The sequence below is a fragment of the Passer domesticus genome, chromosome 16 (assembly GCF_036417665.1).
Source record: "Passer domesticus isolate bPasDom1 chromosome 16, bPasDom1.hap1, whole genome shotgun sequence".
Lineage (NCBI taxonomy): Eukaryota > Metazoa > Chordata > Aves > Passeriformes > Passeridae > Passer > Passer domesticus.
This window is the reverse complement of record NC_087489.1, coordinates 8,510,996-8,532,198: the sequence shown is the minus strand read 5'-3', so window position 1 is coordinate 8,532,198 and position 21,203 is coordinate 8,510,996. Positions and strand designations below refer to the sequence as shown.

General features: G+C 51.6%; 1 protein-coding gene across 1 annotated transcript; it reads left to right on the top strand.

The window, feature by feature from the left end:
• The first annotated feature begins 767 nt into the window (after window positions 1-767).
• STMN3 (stathmin 3) lies at window positions 768-17,791 on the top strand. The gene is made up of 5 exons (XM_064391260.1): window positions 768-1,049; window positions 11,623-11,718; window positions 12,028-12,203; window positions 12,680-12,871; window positions 13,361-17,791. The coding sequence occupies exons 1-5, from the start codon at window positions 1,031-1,033 to the stop codon at window positions 13,418-13,420; spliced, it is 543 nt and encodes a 180-aa protein (XP_064247330.1). The 5' UTR covers window positions 768-1,030; the 3' UTR covers window positions 13,421-17,791.
• The last annotated feature ends 3,412 nt before the right edge of the window (window positions 17,792-21,203 follow it).

Genomic DNA, 21,203 nt, shown 5'->3' with positions numbered 1-21,203 from the left:
TTGCTGTGGCTTCTACCCCTGAGCAATCCAGAGCCCTGGCAGGTACTCCAACAACCTGTGGTTCTCTGCAGCAGCTGGAATTGTTTGGGAGTGTCTGCATTGCAGCGTGCCAGGAGATGTGTGGGTTTGGGAGGATTCCTTGCTCCCAAGTGTGTGTGTGGTGCTCTAAAAGCACAGAAGCATTGCCCCCTGGCAATAGCCAAAAATGGAAATGATAGAAATTATAGAAAACAGACAGAAAATTATAAGAAAAGAGGTCCTGATGCCTAGGGTGGAGGAGAAACCCGGAAAATTCTCACTGAAATTGAAAGGCTCCATTCTGCTCTTTCTCCTCTACTTTTACAGCAGTTTCCTCCCCAAACTGCAGCTCCTTTAGTGCCTCAGTGCTGGTGCAAAAAAAACCCCAACTAATCCCATGCCTAAAAACCCGCTGGGATCCCCCCTCCCTTTGCTGTTTGCCTAAAGCTGCTGCAAGGTTTGGGGTTTGGGTTTCACACCTCAGCCCAGTCCAGCCAGACCCCCGACCTGGCTCTGCAGGTGAGGCTGCCTTGGAATGGCTGGTTTAAAAAAAAAAAAAGAAAGAAAGAAAAAAAAAAAAAAAAAAAAGAAAAAATACATTATTTTGCTTAAGTCTGCTTTCAGCAAGGGAAAAATCAGTTTAGCCCATCTCGAGCAGACAAGAAAGGGAGGAAGAGGAGGAAAAAAAATCCTCTTTTGCCAGCGCCCGGCTGGGTGTGTCTCCCCCCCCCGCCGTGGGGCTGTGTTCCTGGCAGGCAGGCTTGCCTGGGAGGGATCTGCCGTCAAAGCCACCCAGGAAAGGAGGCCTGATACGCTCATTAATATTCTGAACTAGTGACCCTTCTTTTTCTTTCCACCCCTCGCCTTTCTCTGGGCGCTCCAGCCTCTCCCCGCCGCGGATGGCTGCAGCCCCCTCCAGCTGAGTCAGTCCTCCCTCCCCGCAGCATTGCAGCACCTCCGCAGCTCCTGCGCTCCCTCCCGCTCCTGCAGCACCGCTCCGCTCCGCCGCAGCATGGCCAGCACCGTCTCAGGTAGGACCGGCGGCTTCTCGGGGGCTTCACATCAATGCGCTTCTAAAATCATCAAGTTTTATATAATTTTTAGCATTTTTATGAAGGTTTGGATTGGGTTTTGGTTTTTTGGTTTTTTTTCCTCCCCGTGGGTTTCGGGGGAGTTCTGTGCTGAGGAGGCAGCTATATAGCAGCATTGTTCCCCTTCCTCCCCCATACACACACCCCTCTGATGCAAGATAGCAGGTGGGCTTTTTATTTTAATATGAATACACGTGTGATAAACTTGCCAATTTAAAATATTGCTGCCATTTCATTGTGCCATTAGAAGATGCTGCTACGTGCCAATTAAATATTATTTTTGCAATGTCGTAGAGCTTTTTTTTTTTGTTGTTTTCCCTAAGAAAAAATTGCACACGGTGCAGCTGGATGTAAGGAAATCAGAAATTACATTTTGTTTTGTGAAGATCATGTATTGCCTAAATGGGTAGTGGAGAGCAAAACATGGGCAAGAGTCAGTAATGCCCTAAAAAATCCCACAAAGCCAACCAGAAGAACCTGGATGGGGGTTTTGTGTATTCTTGGGGCTTTCTAGCCCCAGATTTCTTGCACAGCTCACATTTCTTGGTTGGAAGATGCTACAGGGGAGCGGTCCTCTGATGGCGTTGGGTGAAATGAGATGCTGCAAGGGGAGCCCTTCCTCCCTCCTGCAGCAGTGCCGGCAGCCACAGCGCGGCTGCCCGGGAGCCTGCTCGCCTCTGGCTTCAGGATGGCAGCCCGGGATGCTGGGCTGCCTCTGTCCAGCTTCCTAAAGATCCCTCTTACCCCTCTGACTGGGCAGGAGGGATTGAAGTGGCTGAAATGGAGTGTGAGTGAAGGAGAAGAAAAGCTTGAAATGGTACCATGAGAAGTGGGTGGGTTTAGAGGGTCTTTTTCTTTTAGAAAACGGATTTTTTTTTCTTGGAATTACTTTGAATTCTGCAGCCTACAAAGAGGGGCTTGGGAGGGGGGAATGAGATGCTGGAGGGCTGAGCAGGAGTGACAGACAAAAAGGAAGAGCAGGCAGTGCTTTGTGCCCCCCAGGCAGGGAACCAGCCCGCAGGAGGCCAGGCAACACTTCTTGCTTTTTTCCCTGCCTTTTGCCGAGGTTTCCTGCCATGCATTTTATTTTCCTTGCTCCTTTAAAAAGACCAGTAGATGCAGGGGGAAGAAGCACAGAGATATGGAGGGGTGTGTATGTGGGGGGAGTGTAAGGGCGCAGCTGATCCTGGGTGGGTTTTGCATGCAGTTAAAGACATAAAACAGCACTGTAAAAATGTGTTTATAATAGAAAACCTTCAGCTATTGTGCATATTCCTGCGAGTATCCCTGTCTCAATGAACGTCTGCTGCAGTGCACTCTTGGGAGGTGCCACCCATCTCCTGCCTTCCCTACCCAGCAGGATTGGACCTCGTTTGCACAGCGGGGGTGGGAGGGAAGGCTCAGACTTACCAGCCCTCCAAACCAAGGTTGCATCGAACTTGAGATGGACGAGGTGGTGGATGAAGCACACGTAGGCAGAACATGCGATCTCCAGTTGGTGCATTCTCACCCTCCCAACCCACTGCATGCCCACAGCACATCTCGTTCTCCCAAAGATGCAGTTTTACTGTCAAAGAGACTTAAGATCATGAGGAAGCGTGAAATGGGGCTTCCTTGTGACTCAGATCAAGCAGAGAAGCATTTTCAAGGAGTAGGAGGTCATGGGAAGCAGTGCTGTGGCAGGAGGGAAGAGAATAGGGTGCTGTGTGCCAAGGGAGGGTCGGGGCTGAGCCTCGCCCAGCTGCCTTTGCAGGAGCTGCTCTCCATTTCCCCATCGCCTGCCGCTCTTCAGCAGCAATGGAGAGTAGCCTGGAAAGGCAGGAGAAAAAGAACGATGAATCCTTCAATTAAGGAATGAGTCTTGTTTGCCTTCTTCATTATTTCCTTCTTTATTCTCAGCAAAAGCCGATCCGTGCCGGGGGGAGGGCAGCTGCAGTCTGCGCCTGCCGCCCGGGGGCTCATCCCCCTGGGGAAGATTTCCTCGGTTCGTTCAGCCAAACAACCAAATCCTCGCGGTGAAAAGAAGCAGGGCTTGCTCCGCCGAGCCTGGCTGCCCTCTCTCTTTTCTGCCTGTCACCTCGGGCGGTTTCTGGCGGCGCCGGGGGCTGTTTTCGGTGCGGGAGCCGCGGGATGGGCGGCACATGCTCAGTGCCCGTGAGCTGCGGAGCCGGCCCCGCCGCCGGGCAGCGCCTGCGGGGGCAAGGCGTCTGGGGGGGCACGGCCCTTGGGGGGACAGAGCCTTGAGGGGCACGGCCCTTGGGGGGACAGAGCCTTGAGGGGCACGGCCCTTGGGGGGACAGAGCCTTGAGGGGCACGGCCCTTGGGGGGACAGAGCCTTGAGGGGCACGGCCCTTGGGAGACACGGCCCTTGGTGGGGCACAGCCCTTGGGGGGCACAACCCTTGGGGTGCACGGCCCTTGGGGTGCACGGCCCTTGGGGGGCACGGCCCTTGAGGGGGCACGGCCCTTGGGGGGACAGAGCCTTGAGGGGCACGGCCTTTGAGGGGCACGGCCCTTGGGGGACAGAGCGCTTGAGGGGCACGGCCCTTGGGGGGACAGAGCGCTTGAGGGGCATGGCCCTTGGGGTGCACGACCCTTGAGGGGCACGGCCCTTGAGGGGGCACAACCCTTGGGGGGCACGGCCCTTGGGGGAACACAGCGCTTGGGGGGCACAACCCTTGGGGTGCACGGCCCTTGAGGGGGCACAGTCCTTGAGGGGCACGGCCCTTGAGGGGCACGGCCCTTGAGGGGGCACGGCCCTTGAGGGGGCACAGTCCTTGAGGGGCACGGCCCTTGAGGGGCACGGCCCTTGGGGGAACACAGCGCTTGGGGGGCACAACCCTTGAGGGGCACGGCCCTTGAGGGGCACGGCCCTTGGGGGACACAACCCTTGAGGGGCACGGCCCTTGAGGGGACACGGCCCCTGCAGGGACACAGCCCTTGGGGGGGCACAGCCCTCGCAGCTCCTCTCGCAGCCTCCGCACAAAGCTTTGTGCTGCTGTGCTCCGCCGACCGGCCCGCCGGGCTCTGCAGGGCTGCGGAGCTCCCCGCACAGCTCGTAGCGGCTGGGTCGAATAAAGAGACGTGAGATTATGAAATGATGCAGAAGGTGACATCCCCACCGGCTTTCTCCGGCGTTGGCGTGTCTGCGAGGGTGGAGCCAGGAGGAAACACCGGGCTGTCATTCCTGGCCTCGTGGCTGGGCATGGTTAATGGGCCTTGGCAGAGCCCAAGGTTTTCCCGTCCTGCACTGAAATGCGAGAGCTGAGGGACTTCATGTGGCTCTGGGTTATCCCCTGATCCCTTTTCTGGGTGGCATTGAAGGACACCATATGGTGCTGCCCTGTCCTGACATTTCTACTGCCCACGCTGGAGAGGCAGAGTCCTTTCTATCAACTCTCCATCTCTCTCTCAAAAAATAACTATTGTCTTTTTCTTTGACTGTTGAAGAAGGCAATGTGGCCTTAAAAAATTAGGGTTCTTTTATTGGGAGTTCAGTTCTACATGCCAAAAGAGCCTATTATTGTAGCCTTTTTTTTTTTCCCACAAGTGCATCCAAACAAGGGATCTAAATAGTTAGCAAATACTTCTTCTTTCTAAAATATGAATAATATCTTGGTTAATGGCACCATGTAGACTCTGGGAAGATGCTTCAGATATCTCAAAGGATCTCTTTCTTGGAATCTGTCATTGTTGGTTCAGATTTGGTGAAGGCAGTTTTGTCAGATGAACACCTTTTCCTTCTTTTGAGTAAAAGCTGAGATTTAGTGGTCTGATGTGGCAACCAGAAGGGTGTAGATAAGCCCATTGTGACAGCAGTGTGAGCAGCAGAGGAGTGAGCGAGGCCTATGATTCTTCATGACAATCCTTGGGGGGACCTGAAACTCACTCAAACTTCTATACCCCTAAATTAACTGGAAAAACATGCCTGGCTAATCCCTCCCAGCTGTCCTCCTGACATGGGCTTTACTCCTCCAGATGTGAGTTATGTTTCAAAAATTAAAGTCTCCCCTCCAGAGGGGAGTTAAACCAATGGGCTGTGATTTAGAAAATACAAAAGAGCCAGAGACCGACCAAAGACCATGTGCCTGTGCTGTGGCACTTCAGCATCTCCCAAATGGTGAAGAGCTGCTCAGCATATTTCCAAATAATCCTTTTATTTTTTCAAGGTACCTCTACATGATTATTGCCCTACTAGAGAATCTTATCCCCTCTGAATTTGTTTATACAAATAGTACCACTATATAATGGGGAAATACAAAAATCATCAGTGATGGGAAGGAAACCAAGATCCAAAGTGACCCAATGTCTGTCTGTGGTCACAGAGCACACATGTCCCTGACACATCATGGCACTGGGCTCTGTCTTTGACTGTCTCATGAGCTGCTGCCTCATCAGCTCCCCAGCTCTTTCACAGCTCTTTGTCTCCCCCAAACCTGACCATCCAAACCCGTGTTTGCCCCAAATCCACAAACCCTCTGGGTTAGCTGCTTCCATTTGGTTCCTTCCCCTGCTTTACAAAGCAACCCAGGCCATGCTTCTCTCCTTCCAACAGGAACCCCCCAGCCAGGGCTCTGCTCCACAGCTTGGGCCCTTCTCTGTTGCTGAGCCCATGCAAGAGGAGATTTCCCTGGATGTTTTCCTGGGAGCAGCCCACGTGTTCCAGTGCTACAGCTCCAGTGATTTGCTGATGCACTGGCTGTGCACAGCCCGGGTTCTTGTGACATTCATGAGCTGCCAATAAAGCCTGGGGGGAAGGAGGTGGGTGATTGGAAACCATTCCTGGGCAATAGTTTAGCAGATGTCTGACAGAAGGCAGAGCAGACCTCACATCTGCCTGTTCCCATGGATGATTCCACATGAGCCCATGGTAACTTCTGGGCCTGGATCTCCTGGTGTCCCTGTACCATCAGTGTGGGCTACAACTACTGAGCTGGCAAAAAAAACCTCCAAACCCCTCAAAAAACACAAACAAAAAACCAAACAAAAACCCACTAGTGTTTTCTGGTTCTGTAAGGTCTGATGCTGGCTTGTTTGTGGAAGCTGGGGAGCAGGAAGGTGGAATTGCATTAGACTAAAGGTCTGGCCAATATTTTTATAGTAGGATTCATAGCAGGGAGAATATCTAGAGCCTGCTGTACTCTCAAGGCTTGTTGAGGACTCTGGTTGCTTTTGTTGTTTGTGTGGCATTGCAGTCTGTGCTGGAGGTCTCAGTTCTCTGTCTGTCTGTCTTCTGTACCTTCAATTTAAGCTTTGACTACATTTATAATTGGCCTGTTCTTATTTTTACATGAGATAATATTCATTGTGGAAGCAATTCTTACTCCTCCAAAGTTATCTTCACAAAACAAATTATTTTCTTGTAATAACCTTCCTCTGACCCTGCTATCAGACAGAGCACATCCACTCTCATCCATTTAAATTTCACATAAATTAACCTTGCTCTGCCTCTGCTTCACTGTGACTGATGCCATGTCAGTGTTGTGCTGAGATGGCCTCTCTCTGTTTTAATGGATGCCATTAAACACCACCCCAAAACCTGGCAGCAGTTTAGCTTTATGTATTTAGGAAACAGAGAACAAAACTTTTGAATGAATAATAGGTTTCAAGCCCCACCATCCAGGCACATCATGAGCAGGAAAATGAATCCCATTGCTCCTGCACCACGCCATTCCCAGCTGTTCCTCCATCTCTCCACCACCAGCACTTGGGGAGCAGCTGGATAATGTCTCCGGGGGTTGGCTTGGAGATAAACACTTTACATGGATCGATGGTGTGCACAGCAGTGGGGACATGGAAATGCAGGATGTTCCCTGCAGCACTAGAGGGAGCACAGGAAAGGAGCTGGAGAGAGCTGGGAGCACCCTCAGCCTCCTGGTGCCTTGGTGAAGCTCAGGACTTCTCCTGGTGAAAAGATTTAATAAAGATTGATTGGCTCATGGGGTGAGGGTGGAATACAACCAAACCAGAATCAGCCTGGGCTGATTGTGGGGCATAAATGTTAAGAAAAGTTGAGGAATTGACTGCACCTTTGTGGATTGCAGCTTAATCACTGCTCAAATTCCTCTAAAGCCAAAAAAATGTGAGCTCACTCCACTTTAGAGGATGAGACACAGATATATTTTCTCTAACTTCTACAGTTTATTCACTTCTTGGTTTACACAACTCAGTTATTTGCAATGTTTCACCCCAATTCTTACATGAAAGCAGTGAAATGTCATGACACAGTGATGAAGACCATACCAGAGTGAATGAATTTGCTGCTGAGACAAATGAATGAGAATGAATTTTGCTGCTGAATTTGTGTTTGTCTTAAAAGAGGAGTGAAATGTCAGTAAGTCACACCTGAGAGAGCAGCCTGTCCTAATCCTCTGCCCACCAGCAAGGCAGAGTTCTGGCTGCACCTCTGAGACTGAAGCAATGCTTTGCTATCAAGTCCCTGAGGACCTGAATCAGATTAATTTATTCAGAAATTAAATATTTGCTCAGGGCAAGCTGAATTTATTTTTCTAAGTTAACGGAAGTAAAAATGCTCAAGTAAAAGTACAGCATTCCCTGTCTAATTTTTCTTAAAATATGTTCATTTGTGCACTGGTCCCATCCTTTCTGGGCAGGAACTCCTTGGCTATGTCACATTCTGGCCAGCCACATGTTCAATGGTTTTATCCACTGACATAAATATGTCCTCAAAATCTTAAATCTATTGCAAATGGGAGTGCAGATACTTCTGAAGTAAATTCTAGTGCTGAGGTTGGCAATCTTTTACCCCTGAGTTTTAAGCAGCTGTGATTGAGCCCAAGTTTTTCTTCAGGAGATCTCGGGTTTGACCTTCACTGACACAGGTTCCTAAAGAGCAACCCAGAGGTTATGGATCTTTCTTTTAGTTACTGAGTCAGAGGATGTACCTCTCCTCAGAGAATGCCTTTCCTTGTCTTAGCCTGATAAAACAATTATTTGTCACAGGATGTGTCATGAGCACAAGGCCACCACTGCGATGCTGCTGGGTCCCACAGGTGTGGCTGCTGGCTCTGGAGCACCGGTGTGGGGCTTTCAGGGGTACATGTCATTCTCAGGGCATGGATGTCACTGAGAGCTTGGACTGTGTTCAGAGAAGGGAATGGAGCTGGGGAAGGGGCTGGAGCACCAGAGAGGCTGAGGGAGCTGAGGGGGCTCAGCCTGCAGAAAAGGAGGCTCAGGGGGACCTTCTCACCCTCACAGCTCCCTGACAGGAGGGAGAAGCCACGTGGGGGTCAGGCTCTGTCCCAATTAACAAGGGACAGGAGAAGAGGACATGGCTCGATTTGTGCCAGGGGAGGTTTGGATTGGACATTAGGAAAATGTTTTCATCGAAACGGCTGTCAAGCCCTGGCACAGGTTGCCCAGGGACCAGGTGCAGTCACCATCCCTGGATAGATTTAAAAGCCATGTAGGTGGACACCTGGGGACATGCTTTAGCCGTGGGCTTGGCTGCGCTGGGGGAACACTTGGACCTGATGATCTTGGAGAGCTTTTCCAATCCCAACAGACCTGTGACGATTCTGTGCTCCTGTGACTCTATAATTTCTTCAGGAGTAAGTCCTTCCCCCTCTTCATGCCTGCCCCCGCCGAGGTGCTGAAGGGACAGCTCCGGCCGGGGTCCGGCGGCCGTGGCGGTCCTGAAGGGACAGCTCCGGGCCGAGCAGCTCCCGGGGGCCCGGGGGGCTCCGTCCGCTGCCCCTCCCGCTGCTTCCCCGGCACAGGGGAGCGCCGGGCAGCGGGGGCTGCTCGGGACCCTCCCCCGCCGGTCCCCGGGGCCGCGGCAGCTCCAGCCCCGCTCCCGGTCCTGGGCCGCTAATTGCGGCTGCAGCTCCCGGTCCTGTGCCGCTAATTGCGGCTGCAGCTCCCGGTCCTGGGCCGCTAATTGCGGCTGCAGTTCCCCGCTAATTGCGGCTGCAGCTCCCTGTCCTGTGCCGCTAATTGCAGCTGCAGCTCCCGGTCCTGTGCCGCTAATTGCGGCTGCGGCTCCCGGTCCTGTGCCGCTAATTGCGGCTGCAGCTCCCGGTCCTGTGCCGCTAATTGCAGCTGCAGCTCCCGGTCCTGTGCCGCTAATTGCAGCTGCAGCTCCCCGCTAATTGCAGCTGCAGCTCCCGGTCCTGTGCCGCTAATTGCAGCTGCAGCTCCCGGCCCGTGTGCCGCTAATTGCGGCTGCAGGCTCCGGGAGGGGAAGGACACCGAGCTCGGCACGGCCCTGCCGCAGCCCAGCGCCTTTTGTCCTCTTGCTCCTCTTCGTTTTAATTGACAGAGAGGGAGGGTCAGTTTGCTCTGCAGCAGGGAAAGCCGGACAGGGGAAATCCCGATGGAATGGAGGCAGCTGAGAAATGACCATGGCAAAGCTCCTGAAAGGCAGGGAATGCAGCATGGAATCATCTGCACGCAGTGCCAGTGCTGAAGCCCGAGTCACGGAACACAAAGCACTGAGCTCTGTAACAAGTGCTGCCAGACAATTAAATTGAATTAAATGAGGGGGTCGGGGGTGTGGCACATCTGCCTCATGCCTTGGTTTCACCCAGGACCAGACATAATGGGGGAGCAACGACCTTGTTGACTGGTTTGTTTGTATTAAATGAGAATGTCTAAATGATAATAAATGATAATGTCTCTCATCTATTCCCAGGGATCCTCCTCAGGGCTCTTGGCAGCACATTAGGAGATGCATTAGCTTCCTGCTCCATGCCACAACTTTGGGCCTCTCAGAGGCTCTCCAGAGGTTTTTTTCATTAAGAACAAAATCAAAGATGTCTGGCTGCCACTGCTGGTGTAAACTATTCCTATTTGGTTTACATTTAACAGCAGGACTGGGCAGGAGGTTCAAATCAGAATGAGCAGTAAGCTAAAAAGGTTCAGTCAAGATCTGAGCTTCAGGGATGGTGGTTTAGCAAGAGAAGGGTGCTAATTATGGTGAAATTCTGTACCTAGGAGGAAAAATCAGTGCAAGCCTGAAAATGGCATAGGTTTTCCCACTCAGCTGTGGGAAGGCAGAGGAGAATACCTGAAAGATGTTCCTAAGGACACGTGATAGACACGATGTTACTTTTTTTGGAATTGTTCTGTATCTAATGCCTATTCAGATCACAAAGTTCTGAGGATTTCCCTGTCCTGGCCCAGGGGAGGGTCTTGCTCTGAAGGTGGCATTGGAAGCTGAGCTGCAGAGTTGCCTCTGGCTGGAGCATGAAATGGAGCTGAGGACAGAGGGGACAAAGCAAGGCCAGAAGCACCAGGATGTGTGGGGAGCCCAGAGGCAGAGCCAGGGCAGGACAGCAGAATGCCTGTGGCAGGAGGAAGGGCAGCACAAGGACACTCAGGGCTGGTTTGTCGGGACATGCAGCCGTGAAGACACTGTCCCCACGAGCCTGGCTGTCACCCATGAGCCAGCCCAGGACAGAGCCTCACAGGACCCATGAGGCAGCAACACCCACTGCTGAGCCCCAGCTGCTGACCTGACTCCTGGGAGTGATGCTGTGAGGGTTTCACTGATGTGATAAAGAGTGTGACAGCCTGACAGAGCACCTCACTGGCTTCAACTCCTTCTGTTCTGAGGTTCTTTGTCAGCAGTGTGCAAACAGTTCACTGTGTTAAATGTGCTGAACTCCAAAAATACAGCTGAAGATTGCCCCAGAAGCAGATTGCTGCAGTCTGTGTTGGGGCAGCACTTGGATGCTGTGGTGCATCCTCCAGTCACAGGAACCATGAGCAAACTGGAGGGCTCAGAGCAGCAGAGCTGGAAAGGATTGAGTGTTTCCTGTCCTTTACAGAAGGACAGGTCACAGACTGTGACTGATATTGTGGTCACAGGCTGTGCCAGCCTCTGCCTGTGTGGCCACAGTGGTGGCAGAACCCACTCACATCCTCCCTGATCTGCTGCAGGGCAGGAGGTACCGTGGAACTTGGGCTCCAGCTCTTCCTCTGGTAGCAGAGCCCCTGCACAGTTTCATCACTCAAATGCCCCTTTGTTCTCCTCATTGCTGACCTCCTCCTGCCTCTTCACCCTCACCTCAGAAATGCTGAATTGGGAAATATTCCCAACTCTCCATTGTGGGGTTGAGCAATGTTTCCAGGTGTCAGTGGGCATCATTTATCTCAGAGACTGGAAATTCCACTTCTAGAGAAAGGGTAGGGCAACTGTCCCAACATGTTTAACCACACAGGCTGCAGCGTCCCAGCTCCTTTGGAGAGAAAACCCTGCACAGAAACTTAACCCCTGGATGTGTTAAATCCCTACTGTGTGTGTTCCCATAACATTTGCCACACTGGCAGCTAATTTAGGCTGCTCTTGATTAGATGCTCCTTGAGGACCTTTTGGCAAGCTATGGCAGCATGGAAATGTCTCCACAGAGTCTGGGAGCTGCAAGTGGGATTTCCTGGCAGCATGGAAGAGCCCCCATAGAGTCTGATAGCTGCAAATGGGATTCTTGCTTAATTTCTCCACGAAAAAGAAGCTATTAGAATCTCTCTCATTGCTATTTCATATTTTTCAGCCTACAAGGAGAAAATGAAGGAGCTGTCTCTGCTCTCCCTCATCTGCTCCTGTTTCCACACCCAGCCCCATCCCAACACCATCTACCAGTATGGAGGTAGGTAACCTGCTCCCACTCCAGCAGTGCTTGGATTGTTCTTGCCAGAGTCAGAGCCTCTCTGCTTCATGCAAGGGTGACATACAAGGTCTTAACAGCAATGTGACCTTTCTGTAATTATGCCATGACATTAAATTAATTGCATTTGCATGGAGGGAATGAAGGTGATCACTAATCAAGAAATTCTGGAGATAAAACAAAATCACCCAGATCAGGACATGGGAAGATCCTAATTCCTGTGTGAGGAACTCAGGTCACTCTCCTGAGTGGCACAGGTTCACAGAGTCACTGTTTTTTATCCCCACAAAGATATGGAGGTGAAGCAGCTGGATAAGAGGGCATCAGGCCAGAGCTTCGAAGTGATCCTGAAGTCCCCTTCAGATTTATCTCCTGAGAGCCCAATCCTTTCCTCCCCTCCCAAGAAGAAGGACCTGTCCCTGGAGGAGCTGCAGAGGAGGCTGGAGGCTGCAGAAGAGAGGAGGAAGGTAAGATGTCCTGGAGAAGCAGTGACGTTCCTGGTACTAATTGCACCAAACCCTAAAACTCAGCAGGATTAATCTAAAAGAGTTGGGAAGTGTTCTGAAACTTGTTATTCCACAGTAAATTGTCAGGTGAGACACAGGCATCATGGAGTGAGGTTCTGCAGCATGATTTAGGCAGGGAATTCAACTCCATCATCATCATCATCATCATCATGTGATCACTTGGGGACATGGGCTAATGGTGGGCTGGCCAGTGCTGGGGGAACTGTTTGGCTCAGTGATCTCAGAGGGTTTTTCCAACCTAGACAATTCTATGGTAGCAGGAAAAAGGCATCAAAAGTATTTTCCAAGCAAGAAGATTGTGTTATGGGGAGGAGGGATCTGGCAGAGTGGTTTGAGCAGAGGAGGGAGTCAGGAAGCCTCTCTGGGGAGATGAAGGCTGGAGGAGCCTCTTGGTGGCCTCACCCCATCCCTGGCAGACCCAGGAGGCTCAGGTGCTGAAGCAGCTGGCGGAGAAGCGGGAACACGAGCGGGAGGTGCTGCACAAGGCGCTGGAGGAGAACAACAACTTCAGCCGCCTGGCCGAGGAGAAGCTCAACTACAAGATGGAGCTGAGCAGGGAGATCCGTGAGGCACACCTTGCTGCCTTGAGGGAGCGGCTCCGTGAGAAGGCGAGTGGGACCCCTGGGACAGGGCTGGGGGTGCTGGGAGTGCTGATCCTTGTGGAAAATGGGGTCTGGTCCCAGTGTGATGGGTGTGAGGGACAGGGTGTTTCCCTGGTGGTGGTTGCTGAGGAGGAGCTCTGCTCCAGAACATTGTGAGGAGGGGGGTTATGTCCTTCAAGGTCAGTGGAGAACATAGCCTGGATAATCTGATAAGTGCAAATCCAAAGCCACACTGTCAGACTCACCATGGGCCATGTGGCTGAAGGGTTTTGCAGGAGAGAGGATCCAGGAGCGCATTTGCTGGAGGTTCCATCACCTCCAAGCTCCCACAGATGATCCTTCACTCCTTGCAGGTGTAAGCCCCACCCTCGGTATGATTTGGATGAGAAACTGGTCTCTTTTTTAATGTCTGATGCAAATCCTGTGTGTAGGAGGAAAATACTGATGACAAGAGCAGGGTTTGTTAGCCCGGTGTCATTTCTCCCGTCTTTGCAGGAACTGCACGCGGCCGAAGTCCGCAGGAACAAGGAACAGCGGGAGGAGATCTCTGGATAAAGGGCTTTTCTACACATCTAGCACCTGATTCCTGTTAACAAACCAACCAGTCGACCAACCAACACATTTTATTTTGTTTGTCTAGATGCGACATTCAGTTCTCCATCCCCCCTCCCCAGTGTTCGTCCCCCAGCTACACGCTTCTCTCTGCATCCCTAATCGTCAGTGCTTGTGGGGATTCACAGATCATAGGGACCTCTAAGCAGAATAGCAACTAGTTCACATCAAATAGAGAATCAATCAGTCGATCAGTCAATCAAACAGCTTCTTTGGAGGGTTTTGTCCTTTTTTTAAAAAAAAAAATATTTCTTAAACGGATGTAAAAAAACCAAACCAAACGAAGATATTAATAAATTCAACCACCAGTGTCACAGAGATACAGATTTCTTATCCGGGGCTTTTCCTCCTCTTGGTGTTTGCTCTGAGCCAAATATCAGTTTCAGAAAATGGCAAATAAGTGATAATTTCTGTATGTGAAGTAAAATAGGGAGCAGTCCCCTGTTTGCCCATGGTGGGAGGGAGGAAGGAGAGGGATGGATGGCTCATGAGTTGCAGTGTGCAGAACCCCCATCTTTTGGCTGCCTTCAGAGCCAGCCCAGGTAGGCAGTGACCACAGTCCTCATCTTTGGGTGATTTTTGAGAACCTGTGTGGAAGCAGCTGAGGGGCTCCACCCAAAGCTTGGTGCCAGGTGCCACGTCACAGCAAGTCCCAGTCACAGTGGGCACTGCCTGATGCCCTGGCTGGCCACTGAGCCACCCTCTCCCCAGCTGAGTGGGGACTGAGAGGTCTTGGCTGCTCTGCCTGGGAGAGCTGTGGGTGGTGATTGCATTTCCAGCTCCGTGGGAGCCCTGGGAGAGACCCTCAGTCCTCTGCAGGCTCCCCAGTGCTCCCACAAGATCAGATTCCACTCTGTTAGGAAAGCAAATCCAACAGAGACGGTGCATGGTTGTGAAATTGCCTTTTAGTGAAAAGAAGAATCAATCCCTCTTTCCAGTGATGGATGTGGCTCTTTGGGGCCATCACAGAGCAGATTGCTGGAGACCAAATCCTGGGGCTCTCTTCTGATCTCCACTGAATTCCCAGCTGGATGTGGGAGAGATCCCTCCGTGGCCATGGCTTGATGTCAGGGGACTCTGCTCCTAAAAGGAAGGGCTACCTTACTCCCAAAGCCCTCCTCCTAGTCTGGGGGAAAATAGGGCTGTCAGAAAGCTCCTGTGCTGTCAGTGACAAAAGAAAATTAGATTTAGGGCAAAGAAGGAAACTGAGGGTTGAATTTCTTAACAGTAGCTAATGATCAGTTTATAGTAGCAGCTGTCTTAGATAAGCATTTGTGTAGAGCGCGGCATCACCGCCAGCATCACCTCATCCATATAGTGACGAGAAATTTTAAAAAGTTTAAAAAAAATTTAAAAAGTAATTTAAATGAAATGTTTGTGTGTAAGAAATGGTTGGAACTGTCAAATGTCTGTGTCCCACGTTGGTGGGACCTGAGAAGGTATCTGCGAGATATTAACCCTGTCCTACTCTCTGTGGTGCTGAGTGTTTGCTTGGTGTGTAATTCTGACCTGGAGCTTGTTGTAAATACTGTTTTTAGTACTATGATTATTATGATTATTATTATCAGAAATGTTGTACTCATGAGCAAGAGTTGAAAACAAGAGAAATGGCCATTTTCACTCTCTCCTGGGGGCTCAGAAGGAGTCGGAGGCTGGGCCAGGTGAAGGCAGGGTGCCAGTGGGATGCTGGAGCAGAGGGCAGCTGGAAAATGATGGAATTGGGAGCTGGAGGCAGCCGAGTCCTGCGGGCAGGGCAGTGAGAGCGGGGACGGCTGCTCCTCGTGCTGGGAGGAGATGGAAGGGTTGAGAGGAGGAATAGAGGTGATGCTTCAATTCTAGTTCAAGTAATTTAGTGTTGATCTAAACCTCCCTGTGTGGAGGTTCCAGGTGGTTCCTTGCAGCCCAGTGGAAGCTGGAGGATCTGTCAGGTTTAGCACGTGCTGGAAGAGAGCTGTAACATGTGCTGGTCAAAGCCATCCTCCCAAACAACTCCTGAGTCTCCAGGCTCAATTCCTGCCTGGATCTTCCCTCTCAGTCCCTTGTGCTGCCCTGTGTCCCTCTCTTCCCCCTCCCTGGAGCCCAGATGGGTCTCAAGTGGGGACTTATTCTTGCAATAGCTTTTCTTGGCAAAAATTCCCATGGCAAGTGCAGAATGGCCTGGCAGATGGTGCTCATGCAGGTGTGAGCACTGGGAAACTAGTTTTTCTCCCCTCCATCAGGTTGGTGCAGTGAGGGACAGTGGATATGGCTGGAAAACGTGTTACTGCAGGAGAAGCTCCTGCAGGGAGGAGCAGGGATGTGCAGGGAGAGCTGTGCATTGGAAATGTCAGGGAGCTGCTGCTGGGACACGTGGTGCCAAGGAAACAGCCTCAGCTGTGGGGCCAGAGGCTTGACGTGTCCCGGAGCCGTGTCTGCCTGGTGCAGGGATGGAGTAGGGACGTTCAGGAGCTTGTCCAGTGCCACTGGGCACGATCAGGGAAATGTGTGACTGCTTTGGCTGCGTGGTGTGGGCTGGATGAGGGGTGTCCACCCACTGCTCCAAACCCGTCATGGCCAGGAGCTCATGCAGCACTGTGCCCCACTGCAGCACGTGCCATGGGCCAGGATCATGGTTATTCCATGCCTTCCCATATCCCTTCATGCTATTGGCTGTGTGCAGCTGCATATTTCATGCCTCAAATTAGACTAATTAAGAATCCTCATTAACATCCTTACTGCCCCAGCCTATGTCATTCCTGGAGCATTCCCATGTACCGTGGATGTGGACACGGCATGCAACCCCCCCAGTTCTGGGGTCACCTTCCTTACTGTGGGGTTTGAGATCTCCACTGATCCCTGAAGATGTTTATGAACTGAGTTCAGAACCAACAGTTTTCAACCCCATTTTAGCAGCCTCATATGGACATGGGAATGTGCCTTGCAGGGGGAACATCCTCAGGGTACCCACGGCATCCCTGCCTGGACCTCAAATGTGAGGGAGGAAAGCCAGGAGGGTGACATCATTATGTGCATGCATAGGCCTTCCAAGAGCCCTCCTGGAGAAGAGCCTTTGATCTGGGCAAGAAAGAGGAGCTAAAGCTAGATGAGCTCCCAGCTGGCACCAACAGCCGGGCGATGGGTGAAGCTGTAGGAAAGGCACAACCAGCCTCACAGCCCAAACTACAGCTCTGTGCCCACGTTATTCCACACAGCAGAGCTCAGCTCTGCCTGTAAATAGGCACTTCCAAGGATGCTGGCCCCTCTGACTGCTTCTGGACTGAGCCTATTCCTTGTCTTATTATTTTGGAGTCATTAAAAAATCTTGCTCTAACCAGTTGTGGGGTTTCCTTTGAGTTGACCTTCCAGGGCCGGTGGGAGTTGAGGAGTTGCATGCATCCTACCTCGGGGGTAGGTCGGTATTGCTGCTCCCTTTCAAATGTAAACTTCAGCTTGCTTGCTTTAGCTTAGCCCAGTGTGACTCTCTGGCCCTGGCTCTGCAATCCTGTCTCACGGGGTTTGTTCTGTCCCTCCCATGGCATTCCTGGCCCCCTCGCAGTGGCTGTGCACCCGGCTGTGCACACACGCACACAGAAACGCGTCCGTGGAAACAATATATGCACATTCACTCTGATACCACTTGAAATGAGTCAGGGAATGGCTGTTTACGGTGCTAGAGATTTCTTACTGTCCATGCTAGGGACGAGATGACATAGTAAGACCAATAAACTCCACCTTTGTAGTCAGTTGTCTTTAAGTAAAGCAGCAGAGGGGCACTGACCCATGCCTATGTGTGGGTGCTCCGTGGTCCCCGGGGTGCAGGGAACAGCTGGGCATCCCTGCCCTGGCATCCCCCGTGCCTCAGCTTCCCTCACCCTTTGACAAGGGGACATAGATGCTCCCTCCCCACGGGGACCACGGGAGAGCCGATGCCTCCACGTCTCTAAAGTGCTCTGAAATGGAAAGTACCAAAGTATGGAGTCGGGATAGGCAGCTGTGCACCCCAGGAGGAACACCCCGGCCCGTGGCTGCAGGAGAGGGTTGGAAGATGGCTGTGTGGGCACAGGGCTGAGCTGTCAGCCCTGGGCTCAGCACCATGGCTGCACTCCGGGCAGGATGTGCTCCTCCTGCCACAGCCGGGGTCACACCCCTTGTGCTGGGTGGGGAGCTGGCACAGTGTCATGGAAAGACTTTCCATCCCTAACAGAGCCTTGTCCGGTTCCCTTTGGTCTGCCACGTGCATTTCATTGTCAACTTGAGGTTGTTGTTGTGCAAAAGAAGTGATCATGAAAAAAAATAAAGGAAAAAAAAAAGAAATAAAGTTGGTATGAAACCGTATGTGTCCGTCTCTCTCCGGGTTGTTTTAGTTGCAAGGCTTCTCTTTGTATTGTGAGAATACCAATAAACAGCATTTAACAGAAAATTGACCTAAAGATGTAACAAAATAGACCTTAATCCTCTGAATGCTCAGTGACTGCTTTTCCACACAGCATAAAAGAGGCAGAAATTGACAGTTTATCACCATTCTCAGAGGGACAACACAATAAATGCTTTAATGAGGGTCCTGCTGCCACCCCCTGTGGCTGGGAGTGAGGGTGTCCAAATTCTTTATACAAGAAGATCGAAAAAGATACAAAGCAGTTACAAATACAAGTGCAGTTCTAGAAACCACATGAGCTTCTTTATTAAAAACTCCAATGCTTGCTTCATGAGCTTTTCCTGAGAAAGGATCCAGCCTGAGCTGGACAGAGTGGGAGGGAGGAGGGCTGCAGTCCTCAGGGAGATGGGCCCCAGCCCATGAGATCCTGCATGGGCAACGCTCCCAATCCCATCCCTGGAGCCAGGTACACAAAAATGTCCAAAAGCTGCAACTGAAAACAGAGAAGTTTGTAATCCACACGGACATGTGGGGGACAGTGCCTTGCTGCTGGGGAAAGGTTCCCTCACTTGCCTTTTGGGGAGGGCTTTTGTCACCACACGTGGTGCCCAGTGTCACTGGCCACTGTCCTCCCTGTCCTTGAGGGGATATTGAAACAACAGCATCCTCCTGGGCTGTCCCACATCTTGTGATCCCATCAAAATAACCAGTCTGGGAGACTTTCCACAGAGCTCAGCAGCACTCGGCCCGCAAGGAGACAAACCGAGGGGAAGGCAGAGGGGCTAAATTTTAATTCTCAGGGCAGTGTTCTGTAAGTGCAGGGAGGACAGTGCCAAGAGGACAGTGCCAGGACAGTGCTGGGGCCATCACGGTGGTGGCAGTGGCAAGCAGCCCATGCCTGATGCTTTTCCCACGTGTCCTCAGGATGCTGCTGCCCGCACAAACAGGAATTCTATTTTTGCAGCTTGACCTTCCTGATTCCGGAGATAACAACCTGACTGCAAACGCAGCATTGCTCCCTTTTCCTCTGAGATTTGATACAGTCCACTAGCCCAGGCTCTTCTAAAACATGGACGTAGCAAAGTAAACCCCTGCATTTGTCTTAGGAAAACAGGCACGGTCCTTGGTGCCAGACAATTTGAAATATATTGATGAGACCAAGCATGGTCTAGTTAATTCAACCTTCATCTTTCATCCTTTTGTGAACTGAAGGAGAAAAGCACAGAGGCATGGGATCTGCTGGGGCAGGATGGGCAGGAGAAGCAGAAGGAATTGTAGAGAGGCTCCCACCACCTTCCAGCCCCACCCACCGTGCAGCCCTGCAGGGCTGAGTGCTGAGGACACAGTGCTGAAGGCTTGAACCACACTCTAGCACCCACAAAATCACAGAATCAAGGAATGGTTTGGTTCCAACCCCCTGCAATGAGCAGGGACAACTTCCACTATCCCAGGCTGCTCCAAGCCCTTTCCAGGCTGGCCTTGAGCACCTCCAGGGATGGGGCAGCCACAGCTTCTCTGGACACCCCGTGCCAGGGTGTTCCCAGCCTCACAGGGAAGAATTTCTTCCCAATATCCAATCTCATCCTGTCCTCTGTCAGTGCTGCTTGTCCTGACACTCCATGCCACATCAAGAGTTCTTAATGGAAAAAACAAAACCAAGTCAAGAAAGCAAAACCCTTACATAACTCTGGGAGGGATCCCTACAAAGTGTTTGAGCTGTGATCAGAGACTCAGCCAAGGTGAGTGCAAAGACTCATCTGGGCAGGCAAAACCCAGAAATTGAAACATAACAGCTCACCCTGTTTCGGCAGCCTCGCTGGCACCATGGCTGGAGTGAGTCTGCCCACTGAAAAAGGGGCAGAGCAGGAGCAGATCAGGTGCCAGGAGGTGAAATCATCCCACTCTCTGTGTGAGGAGCTCAGGGACCTTCCTGTGTCCTGGCATCCGACAGCAAAAGACAGGTTTTGCTTTCCAAGAGGCCACTGACTGCTGGGAAAACTGGAGTAGGGCAGCATTACTGGGGGTTTGCTGCCTTCTTACCACCTTGGTAAGGCCCTGTTCTTGGGCACTGTAGGGAGATGGTTTTAGTGGAAAAAAGGACCTTTTATCTGTCCTGTCCCACCCCACTGGGGTCCCGAGGATGCAGCAGTGGCACTGGTAGAGAGACAGATATGCTTCCATGGAAAAGGGAGCCACCATTTCCAGTGGGTGATTTAACCTTGCTGGTTACCAGTGGTTATCTTGGGGGAGGAAAAGAAATAAAATTCCTTGTAGAATATCACTTTAATGGGATTAGCTGGGGTAGACTGGTGAGGGGGAACATGAGGGAAGTAGGGGTGGCAGCTGGTTATCAGGCAGGGTTGGTTTGCAGGGGACAAAAAAAAAAAAAGGAGGAAGAGCCTTGAGAAAAAAAAAAAAAAGGCATTAAATAAACCACCACAAATATATCAGACAGGATCATTAGAAATTTGTGCAAAAAATACTAAACAGACCAAACGCCACCTGAACACCTGTCAGGAAAAGCCACCCACCCAGTAGCTGTGAAAAGCTGACAGAATGGAAACACAGCGAGTGCTTCCAAAAGGGATTCACGACTTTTGGGGCCTCTGGCCTCGCTCATCCGCTCCCAGAACGTGTTAACCACCTACTCACAGAAGAAGTGCAATGTGGCAAAATCATGCTGAAAATCCTCCCTGAGAAATTCTTGAGTGCCTCCTAAACCCTGGGCCTCACAGGCACAAAAATGGCAGAAATTAACCAAAACTTGTGACAGCTTGTGGTGGCTGGGGAAACACGAGAGCAGAGTCACAGCTCCAGAGTTAGTGCTGGTAAGGACCAGCAGCACCTGGGGATGGCTCAAAGAGGAAAACAGCCCCTGAATCAAACTGCTCAAGGGCACTTTTTAAATGCTGGAAATGTTTAAATGCTGGCCCTGGGGAGACCTTAAAGCCCCTTCCAGTGCCTAAAGGGGTTCCAAGAGAGATGAGAGAGACTTTGGACAAGGGTGTGGAGTGACAGGGTGGGGGGGAACGGCTTCACACTGACTGAGGGCAGGGTTAGATGGGGATTTGGGAAGAAATTCTTCCCATGCTGAGGCCCTGGCACAGGGTGCTCAGAAAAGCTGTGGCTGCCCCATCATTAGAAGTGCTCAAGGAAGAGTTCAGCCATGAACAGCTGAGGCCTTTCACGAAACCCTGGGGAGCCACAGAAGGACACAGGGCCTGGGAGACACACACAGGAGAGGTGGAAGGGGACACACAGAGGGGACACACAGCCCGGGGGACATGGGGGGGATGCAGAGCCCGTGAAAATCATACACAGAGGACATGGGGGACACAGAGGACTGAGGAGGGAGACACAGGGGGCATGCAG

Coding starts and splice junctions, on each gene's coding strand:
- STMN3 (XM_064391260.1), top strand. Junction 11,719..12,027: donor CACCATCTACCAGTATGGAG/GTAGGTAACCTG, acceptor ATCCCCACAAAG/ATATGGAGGTGAAGCAGCTG. Junction 12,872..13,360: donor GGGAGCGGCTCCGTGAGAAG/GCGAGTGGGACC, acceptor CCGTCTTTGCAG/GAACTGCACGCGGCCGAAGT.